The sequence below is a fragment of the Copadichromis virginalis genome, linkage group LG22 (genome assembly GCF_057382275.1).
Source record: "Copadichromis virginalis isolate Kocher_CV1m ecotype Utaka linkage group LG22, C_Virginalis_male_GT1.1, whole genome shotgun sequence".
In the NCBI taxonomy this organism is placed as follows: domain Eukaryota; kingdom Metazoa; phylum Chordata; class Actinopteri; order Cichliformes; family Cichlidae; genus Copadichromis; species Copadichromis virginalis.
This window is the reverse complement of record NC_140638.1, coordinates 18,775,202-18,796,314: the sequence shown is the minus strand read 5'-3', so window position 1 is coordinate 18,796,314 and position 21,113 is coordinate 18,775,202. Positions and strand designations below refer to the sequence as shown.

At 40.5% G+C, this 21,113-nt stretch overlaps 1 protein-coding gene across 2 annotated transcripts in view; it reads left to right on the top strand.

Annotated features, from left to right (window-relative positions):
- Window positions 1–21,113, top strand: part of LOC146683203 (uncharacterized) — a 58,565-nt gene that overhangs the window by 22,179 nt on the left and 15,273 nt on the right. For both annotated transcript variants that reach the window (XM_085446810.1, XM_085446809.1), the window contains exons 6-25: window positions 600–736; window positions 824–931; window positions 6,626–6,683; window positions 6,767–6,814; window positions 7,172–7,240; window positions 7,457–7,596; window positions 12,221–12,346; window positions 12,446–12,503; window positions 12,604–12,672; window positions 13,543–13,631; window positions 13,784–13,852; window positions 13,961–13,982; window positions 14,059–14,085; window positions 14,208–14,273; window positions 14,359–14,498; window positions 14,765–14,884; window positions 15,711–15,768; window positions 20,003–20,047; window positions 20,144–20,200; window positions 20,701–20,849. In XM_085446810.1, coding sequence (XP_085302936.1) covers window positions 600–736; window positions 824–931; window positions 6,626–6,683; window positions 6,767–6,814; window positions 7,172–7,240; window positions 7,457–7,596; window positions 12,221–12,346; window positions 12,446–12,503; window positions 12,604–12,672; window positions 13,543–13,631; window positions 13,784–13,852; window positions 13,961–13,982; window positions 14,059–14,085; window positions 14,208–14,273; window positions 14,359–14,498; window positions 14,765–14,884; window positions 15,711–15,768; window positions 20,003–20,047; window positions 20,144–20,200; window positions 20,701–20,849 — 1,655 coding nt within the window. The remainder of the gene's footprint in view (window positions 1–599; window positions 737–823; window positions 932–6,625; window positions 6,684–6,766; window positions 6,815–7,171; window positions 7,241–7,456; window positions 7,597–12,220; window positions 12,347–12,445; window positions 12,504–12,603; window positions 12,673–13,542; window positions 13,632–13,783; window positions 13,853–13,960; window positions 13,983–14,058; window positions 14,086–14,207; window positions 14,274–14,358; window positions 14,499–14,764; window positions 14,885–15,710; window positions 15,769–20,002; window positions 20,048–20,143; window positions 20,201–20,700; window positions 20,850–21,113) is intronic.

The following is a 21,113-nucleotide window of genomic DNA, read 5'->3' as shown; positions in this document are numbered from 1 at the left end:
TTTTGCTGTGTAGTTGAATTGTCTTGAACGTTCCAGCGAATAGGTTTGTAGCTTAAACCTATCACACCTACCCTGCTCTACAGGTTTGGTTTTGTGGGTGTTGGGTTTTGTTCGCCATTTTAGAGAGATTTTTGTATGAAAGTTCATGCAAATATGTGTGAGTGTTGAGTTTTCATAAGAACTGGAGGAACCTTTTATTAATGTATTTTAATTCATGCGAGAGATATAGTAGTGTTCTCTGGGAAGGATTTTAGTTGGGATAACATCTTGGCAGAATCAGCTGATGACCAAGACACACTTGAGTGCTTATATGTGCAGCACAATATAGATTAATGTAATCTGTTACTGTCTTTTTAGCCCCTATATGGGTATTAAAAGTAAATCGTCATTGATTTTTACACTTGTTTGCCTTTCGCATTACTGTAGCAGCATTTAAGCGAGTTCAGGAACCTAAATCTTAAGTTTGCTACTGGACAAACATAGGATTTATCACCTAGATGTAGATGAATGTGAAATTGTATTACATCAGCCTGTTTAAAACAAAAGAGCTTGTTTGATGTTTGAAGTAATCGTCCTGTTTCAAATTGACTTTCTTTCAGGCTTGTCTGCGCTGAGTCTGTGTTTCAGTCCAGAGTCACGGACCTCTTTTTACTTGTGTCACATCTGTGGTGAGAAGAGTTTACCTAGTAATGTTTTAAGGCACTTCTTTTCTATGGACCATTACAGCAACTACATTGTGAGTACTGAACAACATAAAATATAAAGCAGGAATATTTAGTGTTTAATTTGTAAGATTAATTCTAACTTTTTGCTTTTTGATAAGAATTGCATGGATCCCAATGCAATGAGTTTCTCCTGGATCCCCAGCAAGAAAATGAAAGAGACTGAACTCAAAAACAGAGTAAAAGAAGAAGCGTCTATGGACTTGCAGGTGTGTGTGTGTGTGCGTGCGTGTGGAAGTAATGTAAGGCAAGGCAAGTTTATTTGTATAGCACAATTCAACAACAAGGTGATTCAAAGTGCTTTACAGAGACATTAGAAACAAGAACAAATAAAAAGCATGATTTAAAATTGAATAAAACAAGCAAATAAACTAACTAACTAATTAACAAACAAACAAACAATAGTATATAAAATCAAAACAGATAAAATCAGAACAGTAGATAAAATCAGTAGTTAAATGTAAGTTTTGAAATTTAAGCTTAAAGTGTGGATTTGGTGCTTTATTCAAATGCAGCTGAGAACAGGTGAGTCTTCAACCTGGATTTAAATAAACTGAGTGTTTCAGCTGATCTGAGGCTTTCTGGGAGTTTGTTCCAGATATAAGGAGCATAAAAGCTGAATGCAGCTTCTCCGTGTCTGGTTCTGACTCTGGGAACTGATAAAAGACCGGATCCAGATGACCTGAGGGATCTGGAAGGTTCATACTGGGTCAGGAGGTCATTGATGTATTTTGGTCCTAAACCATTCAGAGCTTTATAGGCCAGCATCAGAACTTTAAAGTCTATCCTCTGACGGACAGGCAGCCAGTGTAAGGACCTCAGAGCTGGACTGATGTGGTCCACTTTTTTGGTCTTAGTGAGGACTCGAGCAGCAGAGTTCTGAATGAGCTGTAGTTGTCTGACTGATTTTTTTTAGGTAGACCTGTAAAGATGCTGTTACAGTAATCAAGCCTACTAAAGATGAATGCATGGACTAGTTTTTCCAGGTCCTGTTGAGACATCAGATCTTTTATCCTTGATATATTCTTGAGGTGATAGTAAGCTGACTTTGTTATTGTCTTAATGTGTTTTTCTAAGTTTAGGTCTGCATCCATCACTACACCCAAATTTCTCGCCTGGTTTGTGGTTTTTAGATGTATAGATTGAAGTTCTCTGGTGACCTGTAATCGTTTTTCTTTGGCGCCAAAGACTATTACCTCAGTTTTGTTTTTGTTTAGCTGGAGAAAATTGTGGCACAACCAGTCATTGATTTCCTCAATGCATTTACCAAGAGCCTGTACAGGGCCTCGGTCTCCTGGTGACATTGTGATATATATTTGTGTGTCATCTGCATAGCTGTGATAGTTTATTTTGTTGTTGTTTATAATCTGTGCCAGTGGGAGCATGTAGATGTTAAACAGAAGGGGTCCCAAGATGGAACCTTGGGGAACTCCACATGTGATACTTGTCTGCTCAGATGTGAAGTTACCTATTGATACAAAGTATTTCCTGTTTTCTACGTATGTTTTGAACCAGTTTAGTACAGTTCCTGAAAGACCTGTCCAGTTCTCCAGTCGTTTGAGTAATATGTTGTGGTCAACTGTATCAAATGCTGCACTGAGATCCAGTAAAACTAGGACTGACATTTTTCCACTGTCTGTATTCAGACATATGTCATTAAACACTTTGGTCAGAGCAGTTTCAGTGCTGTGGTTCTGTCTAAAACCTGACTGGAAGGCATCGTAGCAATTATTCTGTTTTAAGAAGTAACTGAGCTGTTGGGAAACTGCTTTTTCAATGATCTTACTTAAAAACGGGAGATTTGAGATCGGCCTGTAGTTGTTCATTTGTGTCTTGTCAAGATTGTCCTTTTTCAGTATAGGTTTGATTACAGCAGTTTTTAGTGATTCTGGAAACACACCTGATAATAAAGAAAAGTTGACGATCTGTAACAGGTCTGACTCTAAAGTCTTTGAGACCTTTTTGAAAAAACTTGTTGGCAGGACATCTAAACAGCAGGAGGAGGAGTTCAGTTGACCTAAGATGTCCTCCAGGTCTTTGCTGTTAATAGGTTGAAACTGTTTCATGGTGTTTAAACAGTTTTTTGGTGGACACAGTACATATCCTGGATCTGCTGTTGATGTACCAATTGCTTGTCTAATTTTTTGGATTTTTTCAGTGAAGAATTTGGCAAAGTCATTGCAGGCCATGGTCGAATGAAGTTCAGCTGCCACTGACACAGGGGGGTTTGTTAGCCTGTCAACTGTAGAAAATAAGACCCGAGCATTATGGCTGTTTTTAGTGATGATGTTAGAGAAGTAGGACCTCCTTGCATTCCTCAGTTGTAAATTATAATTGTGAAGTTTCTCTTTATAAATGTCATAATGAACCTGGAGGTTTGTTTTTCTCCATCTGCGCTCAGCTTTCCTACACTCTCTTTTTTTTCATTTTTCACCAGTGTGGAGTTTCTCCATGGAGACTTTTTCCTTCCAGAGATAACCTTCACCTTAATGGGAGCAATAGTGTCCATTACATTTAACATGTTAGCATTGAAGCTATTGACGAGCTCATTGACTGACCCTCTGGGCAGGTCAGGTGTTAATGGGAAGACCTGGTTAAAAATTGCACTACTGTGTTCAGTTATACACCGTTTTGTGATCACTGTTGTTGATATATTTGTGTGGGCTGAGATTTTACTTTCAAAGAAAACACAGTAATGATCAGACAGGCCCACATCAGACACAGTAACCTTTGAAATGCTCAGGCCTTTGGAGATCAGTAGGTCAAGAGTGTGTCCTCTATTATGTGTGGCCTCTGTTACATGCTGAGTCAGCCCAAAGTTGCCCAGAGTGTTACTCAGGTCTTTAGTCCCTTTGTCCTGAGGGTTGTCCACATGAATGTTAAAATCCCCAGCAATAATTACACAGTCAAAATCAACACAGATCACAGACAGCAGTTCACTGAGGTCATTAAAAAAGTCTGTGCAGTATTTGGGAGGCCTGTAAACATTAAGAAACACAACTTTGGATGGGGCCTTCAGCTGTAAAGCCACATATTCAAAAGACTGAAAACTTCCAGGAGATAGCTGCTTACATTGAAATGATTCATTAAATAAGACAGCAACCCCTCCTCCTCTCCTGCTCGCCCTGACCTCACTGATAAAACTGTAGTTAGGAGGGGTCGTCTCGATGAGAACAGCTCCACTGTTACTTTGGTCCAACCAAGTTTCAGTTAAAAACATAAAATCAAGGCTGTGCTCAGTGATTAAATCATTAATTAAAAATGTTTTCCCAGCTAGAGATCTAATGTTTAATAAAGCCAACTTAAGTGTTTTAGAGGTATTACTTGTCCCCTCGTGTTTGGGAGCAGTCTGTGGCACACAAGGTATGTTTACTATGTTTAAAGATCTTTTAGAGTGCAGCTCTCTGTGTTTTGACCAGGCCACATGTCTCCTGTCACCTAAAAGTACAGAAATTTTAAAACCTTCTAGTAAACAGGGTCCCAGCTTCTCCTGGGAAAAGTCATCACTGCCATAATCCTCACAGCCCGGACCCTTCACATATCACATATCAGACTGCGGAGACAGGGCATGAAGAGGAACTAAGGGGGGCGAGGCTGGGCAATGTGACTTCGATTGCTCTGTTGAGGGTGGGGCTCGATGGCGAACCTTTGGCCGCTCTGGTGGGGGGTTTATGGGGGACAAAAAGGGATTGGGACGGGGGGTAGATCTGAGCCCAGCATTGACCCGCTCCATCATCTCCTCAGTGAATTTCAGGTGTGGGGAGGAGGGAGAAAGGGAGGGGGAGGAGGGTGATGGCCTGTCAGTGGTTTGGGGGACTGGGGAAGGTCGTGGTCCCTTGTCCTGGTCGTTGGTGTTGTTGAGAGAGTTGGAGGCAAATAGGGACCCCTCTTCTTGCCTTAGATGTCTCTCCTTTCTGAGGCTCTTCCTCAGATGCCATGGATGTCTCTCCTTTCTGAGGCTCTTCCCGGGTGGGGGCAAATGGAGCTCCTCCTCAAGGTTTCTGCTGGGCTTTGTCTGTTCTTGGAGTACTGTTTGTTCCTCTTTATGAGATAACTCCTCGTTTATCTCAGCCTTGGCACCAAGCACAGATGGATGACGTATGGAATAAAACAAGTTGGAGGTGAACAGTTTCACCCCTGACTTGTTAAAATTAAATCCATTTGCTTTGAACAGATGCCTGCGTTCCCAAAAAATATTAAAGTTGTCGATAAAATGCACTGAGTGGTCAGCACATGCTGATATAAGCCATTTATTCAGTGTAAACAACCTGCTGAATCTCTCGTCTCCTCCTCTGACCGGCGGTACAGGTCCACTGATGAATACAGCTGCATTCAGAGCGTTTACAGTATTTAATAATCCAGTAAAGTCCCGTTTCAGAACCTCCGACTGTTGTTTGGACACATCGTTTGACCCTGTATGCAGAACAATGTTTGTCACAGTTGGATATTCATCTGCAATTTGAAGAATTCTCTCCTTCAGGTTGTTGACCATATCGTTAGGAAAGCAGAGGACTTTAGTGTTCTTACCGCACATCCTTTGTACATCCTTTACAGCAGAGTCACCCACAATCAGAGTTTCAGGCCTAGCCTTTAGCTTTCCCTGTGGCCTTTCACTTTTCAACAGATTTTCAGACCTTATTTCGCTGCTTTTAGATGGATGGTTGTCCGATATAGATCCAGGGTCCTTTGATAGTGGAGCAAATCTGTTCTGCAGTTTCACATTCAGTTGTTTTGGAGGTTTGTTGTTAACCTTCCTATTCACGGTTGTCCAGTCCTGTTTCCTCCCGTATACAGGGGTAGAAGAGCTTCTCTGTCTCGTAGGAAGTGAAGGCCAGTCGGTTTCAGAGATTTCAGCTCGCTGTGCCCTGCCTGTGATACGTCCTCCCCCTTCCAGGAGACATGATTTATGTCTTGGTTTTGCACCAAGACAGTCTAAGGGGGGATTATCACTTGAGGATTTATAATAATGCACAGAGTCTACTTTCTTGGTCATGTTATCTGTGCTCCTTAGCTGTGTACTAGCTTGCTCATCGCCATTGTTTTGAATCAAAGGCAAGGTTGTTTCATTTCCACACAGTCCATTTACCTCCACGTTTACTTCTAAGCGATGAATTTTTGTCTCCAGTACTGCAATCTTCTGCAGGAGGCTGTGGTAGTCATCTGTGGAGAGGGAAGGCATCTTGTTGCTAGTTAGCCTAGCGGTTAGCACCTTTCCAGGCTATTGAGGCTGCTCGGTGCCCAGACGCTGTAATCAGGCTTCAGCTGTGTCTAGGCCACAGACACACGGAGCGCTGAGGACAAGGTAACCATAAAATGTTGCTGTTTCTGTTAAGAACACTCTAGTCCTAATGATCTACAAGTGTCCAGAAGTTATCGCAGGTAAGCTCACACGGAAAAAAGGGAAAAAATCAGCATAAAAATCAATATAAGAAGCAAAGCATTCAAGAGCAAAGAGATGAAGGAGTATTTCTTCAGCCAATCACATGGCAGTAACTCGGTTCATTTATGCATGTAGACAGAACATATGGTGTGGTTGCTGGTGCCAGACTGGCTAGTTCAGGTGTTTTAAAGCTGCTGATCTGCTGGGATTTTCCCACATGACTGCCTCTAGGGTTTATACAGACTTGTCCAAGAGATTTGCAGTGGCAGGGGGCAAGTTGATACTAACAAGATATGCCTAATAAAGTGTCAGTTGCTGTATATCCAGCACATAACCCTTTTGATTTCTAGTAAAAAAAAAAAAAAATTAGGGAAATTGGTTTGTTTGTCTATCAGGTGGATCACTCTGTTTTTATCTGGTATACGAAAATATCTTAAGAAATGCAGGCTGATCACAAAAGTGTTTTTATTTTTTATAGCTACTGTTCAGTTCTACAGTTATATTCTGCATTTTCTCTCTGCAGATGCTGCATTTACCTGATCGTCTTATGGAAAAGCTTAAAAGCAGCACCTACTCAGAAGGTATAAGATCGATCCATGTAGTGTTTGTGTGACAGTTTTATTTAGTTTTGCACTGCTGAAAATGATCTGAATCTTCTTTGCAGTGATGCTCACTCTAGGTGAAAATGAGAAGCTTCTCAAGCTGATTCAAGGTTTGTGCACTTTTTTTTTTCTCACTGATCAATCAAGTTGTGAATTCAGTGTTTTAACATCTGATTAATTAGAATCACAACTGCTGCCATCTGCTGTTTTCAGAGGTGGTTTTTCTCAATAGAAATCATCTTCACCACAAAGTCTGTTTTGTGGCTAGTCTGACACTCTTCATGGTATCGCACATATCATGTTTAAGCCACATTACGTGGTTTGTTTTCATATTATGACTCAAAGCTTTGTCATTTATCTTGTTGTGGCACCTTTATTTACCAAATATATATCTGTTCACATTTACTCTTTATTACTGTCTTTCAGTCAGTGTTTAATCACTTGAATCTAATCATTTTCCCTCTTAGCTTTCAAGCCAGGGAAGATGACGATCCTGGCTTACCAGAAAGACAGCAACAGGAAACATCCGCTTCTTGGTCAGTAACAACCACCAAAATAACAAAGTCATATTTGTTTTCAAATAAACTCATTCATTCATTTGCTCAAGTAAAAGAATGCTCTTTTTTTTTTTTTGGAGCACTTCAACAGCATGATTAACAATCTCTTTTTTCGTCCTTGACATACCAGCGAGGCAGAGTTTGACAAACTGGTTCCCTCTCCTCTAAACTATCTGTGTCATCGTGATCTTACAGGCATGCAGCACCTCGTCGAGTGCGTTTGTGTCGGAGCAGATGAGAAGAAGCATTACCTCTGCACGCTCTGCGGCCTAACAGTCGGCGCCCACGTGATCATCAAACACGTCCTGAGCTTTGACCACATCTTTTGGTATTTTGTAAGTAGCAGTGGCATCAAAGACCATATTAATTAAGTTAATTGCTTGAGATGAGTTGTAACTTAGAGGATTTCAAATTGTACAGTTTGAGAGTTCAGCTGAGTTGTTTAGAAGGCAATCAGATGATTTGAAGTAGTCGGGCTGATGTAATGGGAAGTTAAGATTTGAGATATGAGTGGATGCGTCATCATGCAGACTTTCAAACTCTTCATCTTCAAATTAAACTACAAGACTAACTCACACTGAGCTCACACTCCTCACCTATCTCTAGCCCAAATCCTTCAAAGAGCAGCTGTCCTCGTCGCCTTTTTATTGATAACTGTTACAATACACATCACAGCAAAAGCACCCCCCTTGGTTACAAAGACAAGGTACTGTGTGTGTGCGTGTGTCTCTGTGTGCGTGACTTCCTGCTCACCAAAAGGATCATAAAAGCAGGAATTAACATCAAACAGAATCTTCACAAGGGATGTGCTTGTGATAAAGCCTCCCCCAGCATGGAGTGGCTGGAGAGGTGGTCAGAGACAAAGGAATGTCTTGATCCTATAGATTGAACTATAACTTTACAAATTTAAGAAACACAATGACACATTCAACAATTAGACTTAACATAAGGGATCACTACAGGTTTTCGCTTTGGCAGCGGTTGTCCTTCTCTCATGGATTGGCTGGAGCTTTCTTTTGGCGCTGTTAGAGTTTGTATTGTTGATTGTTATTTATGCTTAGAAATATTTAACCATAGATGCTTAGAGGTGTATAATCAATTGTGTAGTGATAAGTTGTGTGATCTTTAACAGGCTACAGAGGCTTGGTGTGCATTCCACACTAGAATGCACACCTACATCCTGGGAGCACGGGAAGAGGTCGCATCTTGTTTTAATTGTTTTATGGTAGGATTAACGTAGCTACGTCTGTTCTAGTCTAAGTGCTTTTCTGTTTAGATGAACTGCTGGACTTCCTCACCGGGGGGGGTCTAGTCTACCCTCTTCCTGACCAAGGATGTTTGACCCTTTGATCAGCAACACACACACACACACACACACACACACACACACACACACACACACACACACACACACACACGCACACACACAGGCAAGGTACTCTTTGTTTGTATGTAGACGTCGTATGTTAATGAACCTATGCATATTCATGTAACCTCAATAAAAGGACAGTGTTACGGGAGGACGGACGAGAGCAACTGGGGTCAAGCGAAGGGACGGCGCTCTGTCCGGTCTCTCCCGTGCACGAGTAACATGAAGAACTTTGCCTATTTGTGTCTTGCTTAGCAGTGTAATTATATTGTCTTCAACGTTCCAGCGGATGGGTTCAAGCTACAAACCTATCAGGCGCCTTCCCAGCTTTGACAAAAGTCCAGCTGGGATAACCACATTTACTCAGGGCCTTCTTGGTGTGAGGTTCCTCTTCTTCCCTGGCCACTGTGTCTGTGGGGATGGTGTTCGCTCTATGTTGTAACATCCTAATGACACCCAGTTTATGTTCCAGTGGATGATGAGTGTCAAACCTTAAATGCTGATCTGTATGTGTAGGTTTACGGTACACATCAGCTTTTAGAGGTCCCCCATTACTGATGGAAATCTCACAGCCTAAGAAGGCTAACCTGCCACTTTTCATATCCTCCCTGGTGAATTTGATGTGTCGATCCACCGAGTTAATGTGATCCGTGAAATGTGGTACGTCCTGAGATTTGATTTTCACCCAGGTGTCATCCACATACCTGTTTCTGCCTGTAGAACTGACACTTGTATGTGAAGTAGGTGGAATTAAGACCGTTCTAAAAGGAAACACACTTGGTTTGTGAATGGTACTCATGGCCATTGATCAGTGGGCTTTGATCAGTGGTTGTTGATCAATGGTTGTGAGAATTTGCATAATTATTGATGAAAAAACTGACCTCCCAGCCCATTGTTCCTTCAGTGGGCTGGCTTCAGTCATTGTGCAAATGTACTGTTTATAAGATTGGGGAAACCTGCAGTCAGCTGAGACTGAAGAAGTCACTTGGATAAGTGACGAAACGTTTCTTCCTCTGAAAACGCTACGTCCAGATGAACAGAATCAACCTTTGGTGATTTACTTACCTGGATGATTGAGCATGCATCAAGAAATTGAATTTGTGATACCACTGGAAAAACAAAGACCCATCTGTGGGGTGGGTGATGACAGTATTTATTTATTTATTTACAATTTTACGTCAAGCAAATACGATTCTTTGATTCAGCTCCTGGACCTAATTGTGGTACGCTTGAACATCACTGCTAGACTCTTTCAGTCAGTCAGCAAAATGATCAATAGATATAAATTTATTAATAAAAGAAATTAAGCACACTTTTTCCACCTCAGAAGTCAATAATACCCTTTTCATCAGAAAGATCTTCTTGCGACTGCTTCGCGGTAGTGTCAACCACTTTGGCACCAGTTTGCTTGAGATTGAAATCTAGGCTTTGATTTCAGATTTGATTTATGTTTGGTTCACTCCCTCCACCCACCAAAGTCACTCTGTGTCCCTCTGTGACATCACTTCAAACGACTTCCTGTTTTATTTTGTAAATTCCTTACCCTTTGTGTCTACATATGGTTACTCCTGCTTTTGTATCTTTCACACATGTGGTTGATTATCCAATCAGCCCCCCCTGTGTATAAGTTTCTTGATTTGCCCATCTCATTTGCTAGATTGTTTGTGTATGATTCAGTACTCAAACTTTCCAGCCATTCCTGGTTCCGATTTTTTTCCTTGTGTGTTCCTGTTTGGTGTTGGTTTTCTTTGGGGATTACTTGTTTTCACCTGTTGTTTTGTTTTCCCTTTTGGCTCTCTTGCTATGTTTTACTTGACCAAGTGGTTTTTGTATCAGCTTTCTGAAAGAGAAGCTCGCTTTTTGTTAAGTTCCTTTTGGAATTGCATGTGGATCGTCTGTTTGAACTGAGCTGGTCACAGAACAATTTGGCAAACAATGGATACAGCGGACCGTGGATTGCTCCTGCAGAGAGCCGAGAAGGTGCTGTCTTCAAGGAGAAGTCTCTTCTCCAGCATTAACATCCCTGAAGAGATTCAACGCAAACTGAAGCCCACTGTATTGGTAATTTTTTCTAAGCTCAGGTTTTTAGAATACCCGCATGTGACAGATGGGTGCCTTTTGTGCTCGTTTTGGAATATTCCAGTGACTTTTGAAGCCAACGATGGTCTCCTTTCCAGTCAAGCCCCGAGCCTCCAGTTTGTTGGTTCCAGCCTGCTAGCTTCCTTTTTATGAGCTTGCAAAGAATCTTTCAGCTTCCCTTCATAATTCCCAGGAATCCCCTATATGGGGAATGCTTCCACTACTATTTGCATCAAACCTTCCAAAAAGATTCTGTCCCTTTGGATCTCAACTCTCTCTCTTCCTAAATCCTCCCTTCCTTTGTGTCCCTTCCAACTTTCACCTGTCCTCAGCATCATTGGAGCAAAACTGATGGCAGGTGTCGTCTCACATGGCCAGCCGCCTTCTGGCTCCAGAGGGTGATATGGTCCGTGACCTCCGTTTAGAGGAGCATCTTCAGGCAGATTTCAAGCATTTGCCTGTCCTGTGTCCAGAGGATTCGTCTTTGCCTTCCAGCTCTGCCTCTCAGCCCAGCTGCACTCGACTCACCAGACCGTTCCACAACAGTCTCTTATCTTTGAGACACTTCTTAGAGCGTTTACATCTGCCACATGCCCAGCCCTGAGGCAGAGGCAGTCCATTGTATTTTTACCACGTTTTCAGTTTTATAGTTCACGAGGTTCCTCTGCTTTAAACGACTTACTGTTACTATGATGGGTAACCAACTCTGTCTTTGATTTGTCTGTTTGCCTGCGTTCACTGGTAAACTATAGTTTATACTTAAAGTGTACTTGCTTTTTAAAACGAAGGCTTTTCCCAGCATACTTCCTTTACAAATCAAATGTGCAGTCGTCTCTTTCTGATGTAGATACAAGGACTGTGAGTTGCTTTTAGCAATGAAATTTGGAGGTTTTGTATCGGTTGATCTGCTCTTGTGGCAGCCAGTTGATGAAAAGTGGGTTAAAAGCCTCAGGCCAATCTGAATGACTTCACTGTCAGTAGAAAGATTTACAAGACAGAGTGGTGGGGAAGTGAGTGCTGCGTAACAAAGTTCATTGGTTTGAATCTCTGGTTGGCTGGGTGGTAGGGAGTTTCCTTTTTTCTGTGCCTGCGTGCACTGTCCAAGGACATGCCGGTTTGGTTATTTATTGTTTGACAGTTTGAGTATATCAGCTCTGTGCTGGGCTCATGCTCATGACCTGTGTGTGTGTGTGTGTGTGTGTGTGTGTGTGTGTGTGTGTGTGTGTGTGGTCATTTTAATATCTATCGCGCTAACTTGCTTGAATTACTGCATCTAGGTTAATGTGATTTTCACAGAACAGCCATTATTTTCTTGTGCAGATAAAATGGGAAAGTTATTTCCATTTCGATTGAGTGTACTTTTTTTTTTTTTTTTTCTTCCCCCATATGAATGTACCTGTGGTGCTCTGTCATTCCTGCGACTCTGTAACGATATGTAAGAACAGCCATGTTTGGCCTTCATTGTAGAAAGGTGGGGAGTAATATGTAAATTACTTTGAATGTCTTTGCAGAAAGTGTGGCATCCCTCTACATTGTTGTCAAAAGAGTGCTACTCGCTGTACAATCCCTCCTTTGAATCCATGATGCTTGACTTGGCAAAGCAGGCGGAGAAGATTCATGGAAAAAATGATTTGAAAGTATGTATATGTGAGGTTTCTATTCAGGCTTTTAAGATGATTGGAGGCGTTAATTTTTCTTAATGTGAAAATACAATTTTATTTATTTTGTTGCTGTAGCAAGTGAGCCTGGAGCCCGCTGAATTCAAGTCCGTAAACTTTAAAAGCTACACAGAAGGTGGGTGTCTAATTTTAAACCTTGGTTTAGGATTTATTCATCTGCACAAACTGGCTTTTTAGTGCAGTGTAGAGTAATGTTGTGCCAATTGATCTTGTAGCTTTGACGACCCTGGAATATATCAAGAAGTGCAGCTTGAAACCAGCCATCAAACCAGGGGAGAAGCTGGGTAATGTATCAGGGAGTCTTATGCTATCAGACTTGAGTAACTGCTGTGTTCAGCACAGCTATGTCAAACTTGGAGATGTTCAAATTGAAGTAAAAGTATATTTTGTTACTGTACATGTGTAGAGTTTTCAGCTACCTGTAGCCAATATGACTATTTGTAATTTTACTCTATATATTCTATCTGAATGCTGTATACTCTGTATCAGTGGGAAAATGAGAGCAAATCTGTGACAGAAAAGCATTTTTTACCAATAATGCTGAATGCTGTCACTTTGCAACAACACAATTTACAGCTGAATATCTAGCAGGGAAGACTTTTCCCAAGCATACCAGCTGTAACAAGTTCCTCTTATTCCAGTACCACGTTCAAATCCAGTGAGCTCCAGAAAGCGCCCTGTTCGTTCACAAGTGTTCATATGTTTGATTGCATGGCTAATCAGTTGATCTGATACAGCTGTGGCAATGCAACTGAAAACACCTGAATTTGATGACAGGTCTGTCCCAATACTCTGGTCTATGCAGTGCATCTGTACTTCTAATTAAGTGAAAACTGGTTATAGTTAAGAACATAAACCACACAGTTGGCTCACCGAGACTATATCGGCACCAATCGAGCTGCCACACCGCTTCACCTAAATGTGGGCCACAGACACACACTAAGGTGGACACGTGTGTAAAATGGCAGCATAATAAGTTAGTATAATAAACTGACACACTGTCTAAAGAAGACAAAATTTAGGACCTGCCAAAAATTCACCAAAACAAAATAAGTTCATTAAAGAAATCAGTTGACAGAAAATCCATGTTTTTATGTCCTTTAAAAAAACTGTTTTGAAGGTTTTAATGTCATTACAATACTTTCTCTTTTCAGAGTATCATGCTGTCAAAAATGAGTCGGCCCCTGCAAGCGAACCTTCAGAGCTGCGCGCATACTACCCAAGATGTAAACTGCTGTGTCAGGTGATAATTTGTCCTTAATAGCCTTTATGTTGCTGCTGTACCGCTGGCTGCTCTATTTTTTTTTTTTTTTTTTTTTTTTTAATAAAAAAATTAAATTTCCAATGCACCGACTGTCTGGACAGTCTTGTTTCACATCTGTCTCTTTGCAACAGGACTGCGGTCTGATGTTGAAAAACATATCTCAATATCTCAATCATCTGTCAAATCCAAGACACAGGGAGGTACAGTGACTGTTTTGATTTTCTTAGTGGTGTGTTTTTTGTTTTTTGTTTTTTTTTGAGATTTGCTAATTAAACGTGTAGTAAAAACTCTGTTTTGATCTTCTCCAGATGTTGTGGAAACTCTTTGAAGGTACTTTTCTTTTTCATGTTTTGTGTAATAAGAGTTCAAATTAGATCTTAACTTTTTTCTTTTCTTCTTACAACAGAAGGAATTGAAGGCTATGAGAAAAAAGGTACACATACGTATTTGATTTGCTATCACGGAACTCATTATTTTCACATATTTGTATAGTTGTATTTTAGAAAAGTCACAGATGGCCTTCTGCTGTTGCTCAATTCATTCTCTTTATCACAGCTCACTTTTTCCTTCACTTACACTTGTATGTCATGGAGTGCTTCAAGAAAAAACAGCCAGCCATTGGTAAGTTTGCTCGCTGTGTTTTCATACGGTAGATTTGAAAAATGTTTGATATAATTTTGTGTTTTGGTTTCTGTTTTTCTTTTAGGTACAACCTTGATTGTGTCCTGCATTACCACAGAAGTTGATGCAGAGCCTTTTTACATATGCTTTGCTTGTCAGGAGTGTGTCTGTCAGTCCTTGATTGAGCCACACTTAAACTCCCGAAAACATGTTGTGCACACACTGGTGAGGTTTTAAGTTATTATTTACTGCATTGATTAGTATAAGCGACAGTGATGTAGCTGAAATTATATTTTTATTTGGGCTGTTGCTCCAGTGTACTGATATCACAAGTATCACATTAATTCCTACATTTAGTTCATAGCTTTCCTTACAAAATCAAGAAATTAGGGGCAGCTCACGCCCCTGATCGCACAGTACTCTATATTACATAGACGGGCTCTGATGAAACATACAGTTTGTAATGAGCGACTCTTGTCTTCTACTCTTAGCTGTTTGAGAATCCCTGGCGGCTGCCTTTCGGCTGGGAGAATCTGCAGGATGATCAAACACTAAAGGCAAAGGCGTGGGAGGAAGAGATTGAGGCAAGACCAAAGGAGGTGGTTCTGAAGGTAAAATGCAAATTAATGAACCAAGGGGGCTCAGCTCTTTTTATAAATCCAGAAATTAAAACTGAACTAACATTCACTTTATGTGAATGAAGATGATAGGTTTGTAGCTTGAACCTATTCGTTGGAACGTTGAAGACAATATAATTACACAGCAAAGCAAGACACGAAGTAGGCAAAGTTCTTCATGTTTCTCGTGCACGGGAGAGAACCGGACAAACGCCGTTCCTTTGCTTGACCCCAGTTGCTCTCGTCCGCTCCCCCGTAACACTGCTCTTTTATTGAGGTTACATGAATATGCATAGGTTCATTAACATACGACGTGTACACACACACAAAGAGTACCTTGCCTGTGTGTGTTGGGGGGGGTCAGAGTGTGACCCCATAAATGACTTCCCTAAACCTGCTGGTCTGGAAGTCCAGCAGTTCATCTAAACAAAAGGCACTTAGCCTAAAACAGATATAGCCACGTTTATTCTACCATAAAACAATAAGAGAAGGTACGACCTCTCCCATGCTCCCAGAGTGCTCTTTAATGCACACAAAGTCTTTGCAGACTATCAAGGATCAAACCTCTACCAATCTACAACTAATTATAAAACTCTAAAATAAGTAGATATTTCTAAGCATAAATGACAATCAACAATACAAAACATAACAGAAGATATGTTTCAAAATTAAAGCAGGAAAATCCCAAATTTTTAAAAACACCCGTTAATGTAAGGGGAATCATTTCCTGCTGACTCTATCATTAAATTTTTCTGTTTTTGTTTGTTTGTTTGTTTGTTTTTAAAATATATTATATTACAATGTAATCTTTGTTTCCCAGGTTCTTGATATGCCATGGTCAGTATTTTACAGGCTCAGCCCTCCTACTTTTGGAAAAGGTAAGAACTATAACTATATATTTTTTTTATATATATACAGACAGCTTTAGTTTAATGCAAGGCATTGTAATAAAGTAGAAAAAGGTTCTATTCACACAAACAATACTGAACCTCAGAGCAACACTATGACCATTGTGCAGTTTTGTGTTCTGTTGATTATTTAAACCAGGTTGTTTTGGTTTTTTTTTTTTTTGTTTTTGTTTTTTTCAGGTTCTTTGATTAAAACAAAGAAAAATGATCTGTTCAGGAATGAGCATGTTAACAGAACTATATTAAATGACCTTTTTTGGGGGGAGGAGGGGGTCAGAAAGGAGGCAGTGGCTCCATACAGGGAGTGCAGAATTATTAGGCAAGTTGTATTTTTGAGGAATAATTTTATTATTGAACAACAACCATGTTCTCAATGAACCCAAAAAACTCATTAATATCAAAGCTGAATGTTTTTGGAAGTAGTTTTTAGTTTTAGCTATTTTAGGGGGATATCTGTGTGTGCAGGTGACTATTACTGTGTATAATTATTAGGCAACTTAACAAAAAACAAATATATACCCATTTCAATGATTTATTTTTACCAGTGAAACCAATATAACATCTCCACATTCACAAATATACATTTCTGACATCAAAAACAAAACCAAAACAAATCAGCGACCAATATAGCCACCTTTCTTTGCAAGGACACTCAAAAGCCTGCCATCCATGGATTCTGTCAGTGTTTTGATCTGTTCACCATCAACATTGCGTGCAGCAGCAACCACAGCCTCCCAGACACTGTTCAGAGAGGTGTACTGTTTTCCCTCCTTGTAAATCTCACATTTGATGATGGACCACAGGTTCTCAATGGGGTTCAGATCAGGTGAACAAGGTGGCCATGTCATTAGTTTTTCTTCTTTTATACCCTTTCTTGCCAGCCACGCTGTGGAGTACTTGGACGCGTGTGATGGAGCATTGTCCTGCATGAAAATCATGTTTTTCTTGAAGGATGCAGACTTCTTCCTGTACCACTGCTTGAAGAAGGTGTCTTCCAGAAACTGGCAGTAGGACTGGGAGTTGAGCTTGACTCCATCCTCAACCCGAAAAGGCCCCACAAGCTCATCTTTGATGATACCAGCCCAAACCAGTACTCCACCTCCACCTTGCTGGCGTCTGAGTCGGACTGGAGCTCTCTGCCCTTTACCAATCCAGCCACGGGCCCATCCATCTGGCCCACCAAGACTCACTCTCATTTCATCAGTCCATAAAACCTTAGAAAAACCAGTCTTGAGATATTTCTTGGCCCAGTCTTGACGTTTCAGCTTGTGTGTCTTGTTCAGTGGTGGTCGTCTTTCAGCCTTTCTTACCTTGGCCATGTCTCTGAGTATTGCACACCTTGTGCTTTTGGGCACTCCAGTGATGTTGCAGCTCTGAAATATGGCCAAACTGGTGGCAAGTGGCATCTTGGCGGCTGCACGCTTGACTTTTCTCAGTTCATGGGCAGTTATTTTGCGCCTTGGTTTTTCCACACGCCTCTTGCGACCCTGTTGACTATTTTGAATGAAACGCTTGATTGTTCGATGATCACGCTTCAGAAGCTTTGCAATTTTGAGACTGCTGCATCCCTCTGCAAGATATCTCACTATTTTTGACTTTTCTGAGCCTGTCAAGTCCTTCTTTTGACCCATTTTGCCAAAGGAAAGGACGTTGCCTAATAATTATGCACACCTGATATAGGGTGTTGATGTCATTAGACCACACCCCTTCTCATTACAGAGATGCACATCACCTAATATGCTTAATTGGTAGTAGGCTTTCGAGCCTATACAGCTTGGAGTAAGACAGCATGCATGAAGAGGATGATGTGGACAAAATACTCATTTGCCTAATAATTCTGCACTCCCTGTAGTGTAGTGGTTAACACATAAGATCCTTGGTTTGTCCATCCCAGTCAGGAAGACCATCTAGTGTGCAAAATCAAAATTTGCAGATCCATCTCCAGACAATGAAAAAGACTTCAATTTTTTTTTTTTAATTATTTATTCACAGATAGGTCTGAACCAGAACCATATATTGAGCATGCAAACGTGCCCAAAGCTGGAAGTTCTTTATATGGCCGTCAGTATGTGTGTTCAGGGCTGTGCCTATGCTGTGTGTCTGTGTGCTCATGTCTGTATGAAGTTGTATGTGTACATAGGGATGTGTTTAGCTAGTGTAGTAGGTGAAAGGAAAAATCATCAAGAAAATGGTGTGGGAATTAAATTAGGAAAGGCACAAAAGTATTCATGTGAGGTCTCAGTTATGTCGAAGTAAAAACCAAACTTCCAAAACATTTGTTCTCAGACTTGAAAAATGAGACGGCGTCGTTGTCGAGATCCAAGTTAGAGATAAAAGACTAAAGTAACGTTTATATGGTATGAAAGTGCCGAAGAATGCAGTAGTACCAATGAAAAGGGTTTGGAACCACCAGCAGTCTTTTAAGACATGGCTGTCCAGCCAAACTGACTGCCTGCTGCACATTCTTTCAGTTATTCATTACTTATTCTGATGTTGTGTGATCCATGTGTTAAGAAGAACTTTGTTAGCTAAATGATTTGAGCAAGACCATATCTGTCAAACTGGGGGGGAAAAATGATTTGGGCTTGACCAAAAATAAGTACTCTGCTCTGAAAAACAACTCCTTATACGGAGATTACAAAACTTGTGTTTTAACCTAAGACTCAAGAAGGAGATTTTATGACTGAAAACATGATGAAAACTGTGCCAAATAAGACCTGAATATAATGGGGGCGACAAAGCAGGAGTGTTTATTTGTACACTGGGGTGGGCATGGAAGAGTTCATTTCTGTAAGAGACTTTTTTTTTTTTTTTTTTTTTTTTTTTTTTTGGTAAAAGACCACTTTTGCCAAAGCGCCCACTCAAAGTTTGCCACAAACTACCTGAATATTTCACAGAGCATGAGAAGCAAAAAAAAAAAAAACAGTATTTGGCCAAAGTGGGAAACGTGCATCAAGGATTGCTACAGATGTGCATAGCTTTGGCAGTTCTTAATGAAAACCTTTTCTGCTCAGGATCTCAGGTGCCACATTTGGTAGATCGATGCTGCCAGATAAATTTTACTCAAGTATAAAGTGAATAAGTACTGAATAAATATGTAAATTTCACATTGGGTTTAAAATTTTGTAAATCATGCAAAATACACCAAACAGTTGTGGAGTATGAGTGTCCTTCCTACATAAGTATGCAATTCAATGCTTATAGAAAGAGGTGCTTTTAGCTCCTCCCTGGGAGTGGGGTGGATCCATATTTGATTTGGTATGCTGGGTACCCATCCTGACACAACCTTCCCATTTATCTGAGCTTGGCGCTCATGGCCCACACAGGCTGGGTTTGTTTGTATCTCTGCTCAGTCTCACCCTGGGGTGACCTTTCGTGCATAAGGCGACTGTGCTAACCACTACATGCTCACATTGCACTGTTGCTAGTGATTCATGGTTAACATCCTGTTTTTGGTCTGTGGTAACTTTGAGCAATACCCTTTTTTTTTTTTTTTTTTTTTTTTTTTTTATTAACTGAGTTGCTAAGCTGTACTTGGCTATAGTGATTGAATAACAGGAAGAGACCAGAGATGCTGAGCAGTCCGTTCTAAAATCAAAAATAGTGCACATGGTGTGTCTATTACAGCGGTCCCCAACCCCCGGGCCGGTCCGTGAGTCATTTGGGACCGGGCCGCGAGAGTTGAGACTGGGGTGTGAAATGTATGGTTTTCAGGGTTTTTATCGTTTTTTTGTTTGTTTTCTTAGCGTTATTTCGTTAACTCTGTTTTCCTGGGTCTTTTCACGTGTGTTATGAATAAGTCTTCTTTTTTCGGTACCGGTACTAGTTTTATTTTGTTGTATTTATCCACGACTCCTTAAAGGACGGTCCGTCAGGCACAAACCGGTCCGTGGCGCAAAAGGTTGGGGACCGCTGGTCTATTAGAAGCAAACAAGTGGGGGCTTTTGTGTACCCTGCTGCTGTGCCTGCACACTTTTATTTTTGTTTTATATTTGCCAGACATTCTGTGCTTGTTGATGAGGGAAATGTTAATACATTTTTTTTAATTTTTTTTTTTTAAAGATGAATCTGAAACTTGAACATGTAGAAATGTTTACGTGTTTGATAAAATTCTGTATGCACCCTGTAGTGAACATTGCTATTAGGGGGGGGGGGGGGATTAAAACGAAAAAACAAGATTTAAAAAAATTTGTTTTGACTGCAGTACTGGAGGGACTTGAACAACAGCACAAGGTCTTGAAGAATGAAGGTTAGTGATAAGTTGGTTTTGATTTTTTGTTTTTTAAATTGAAACTTTTTTTCTTTAAATAATGATTTTTGGTTGTTTTTGTTTATGCCTCTGCAGTTCCACCTTGTCAAACATATAGCAAACTCCAAGGAAATGAATCATTTCCTCTACTTGGTAAGTACTACTAGAATAAGACTGTCAAGGTCTCTATTAAAATATTCTTATTATGACTCAGAAGAGAGTGAATATCACCAATTCTGTATCCCACTGTAATGATGCTGGTTGAGTTGAGGAAGGAGATGATAAAGAGAGTAATTCCAAGAAAGTCTGAGATATTTATTTCACACACAGGCTGACATCTCCCATTCTACAGTGCAACAAAAGATTTCCTCGCTCCCATCCATACTTATATTCATAGTGATCCGCACACGTGTTTGCCCTAAAGAGGGGATCTGATGGCGTCTGTCTCCCCCAAACATGCTGGCACTATAACAGAAACGGCTAAAAAAATAAAATAATTTGAGACTTGGGTTTGGTTAATGTTTTGTTTTTGTGCTTGGGTATTTTGTTCTGAAGCCCTTTGGGATGTTTATCTCTAAAGGTGCTATAGAAATAAATTTTTACTCAGATTGTAACTGCTGTTTTCATTCTTCCTTTTAATCTCTTCATTGCAGGCATCGAGTTCATCGTGATGTATGATTTATATGTCAAAGAACCCAATTCCCCAGAAGCACATTTTCTGTGTTTGCTCTGTGAGAGGAGGCTGTCAGGGCACGAATGCTACGACCATGCATTCAGCCGTGAACATGTGGCAAAATTCCTGGTGAATATCTTCTTTTTATTTTGAATATCCAAGTTCTCTTTTTTTTGCAAAAATCCCAAGTAGATCAGCAGTTTCTGAAATACTCAGAACAGCCCATCTGGCAGTGGCACCAGTAACCAACTTTAATCACTTTCCTTCTCCATTCACATGCTCTGAACTTCAGCAGGCCCACTTACCCATGTCTGCATGCATCGATGCATGATACTGATTTGGATATTGGATACAAAGGAGTAAAGTGTGTACCGTGGAAGAGTGACTTGTATA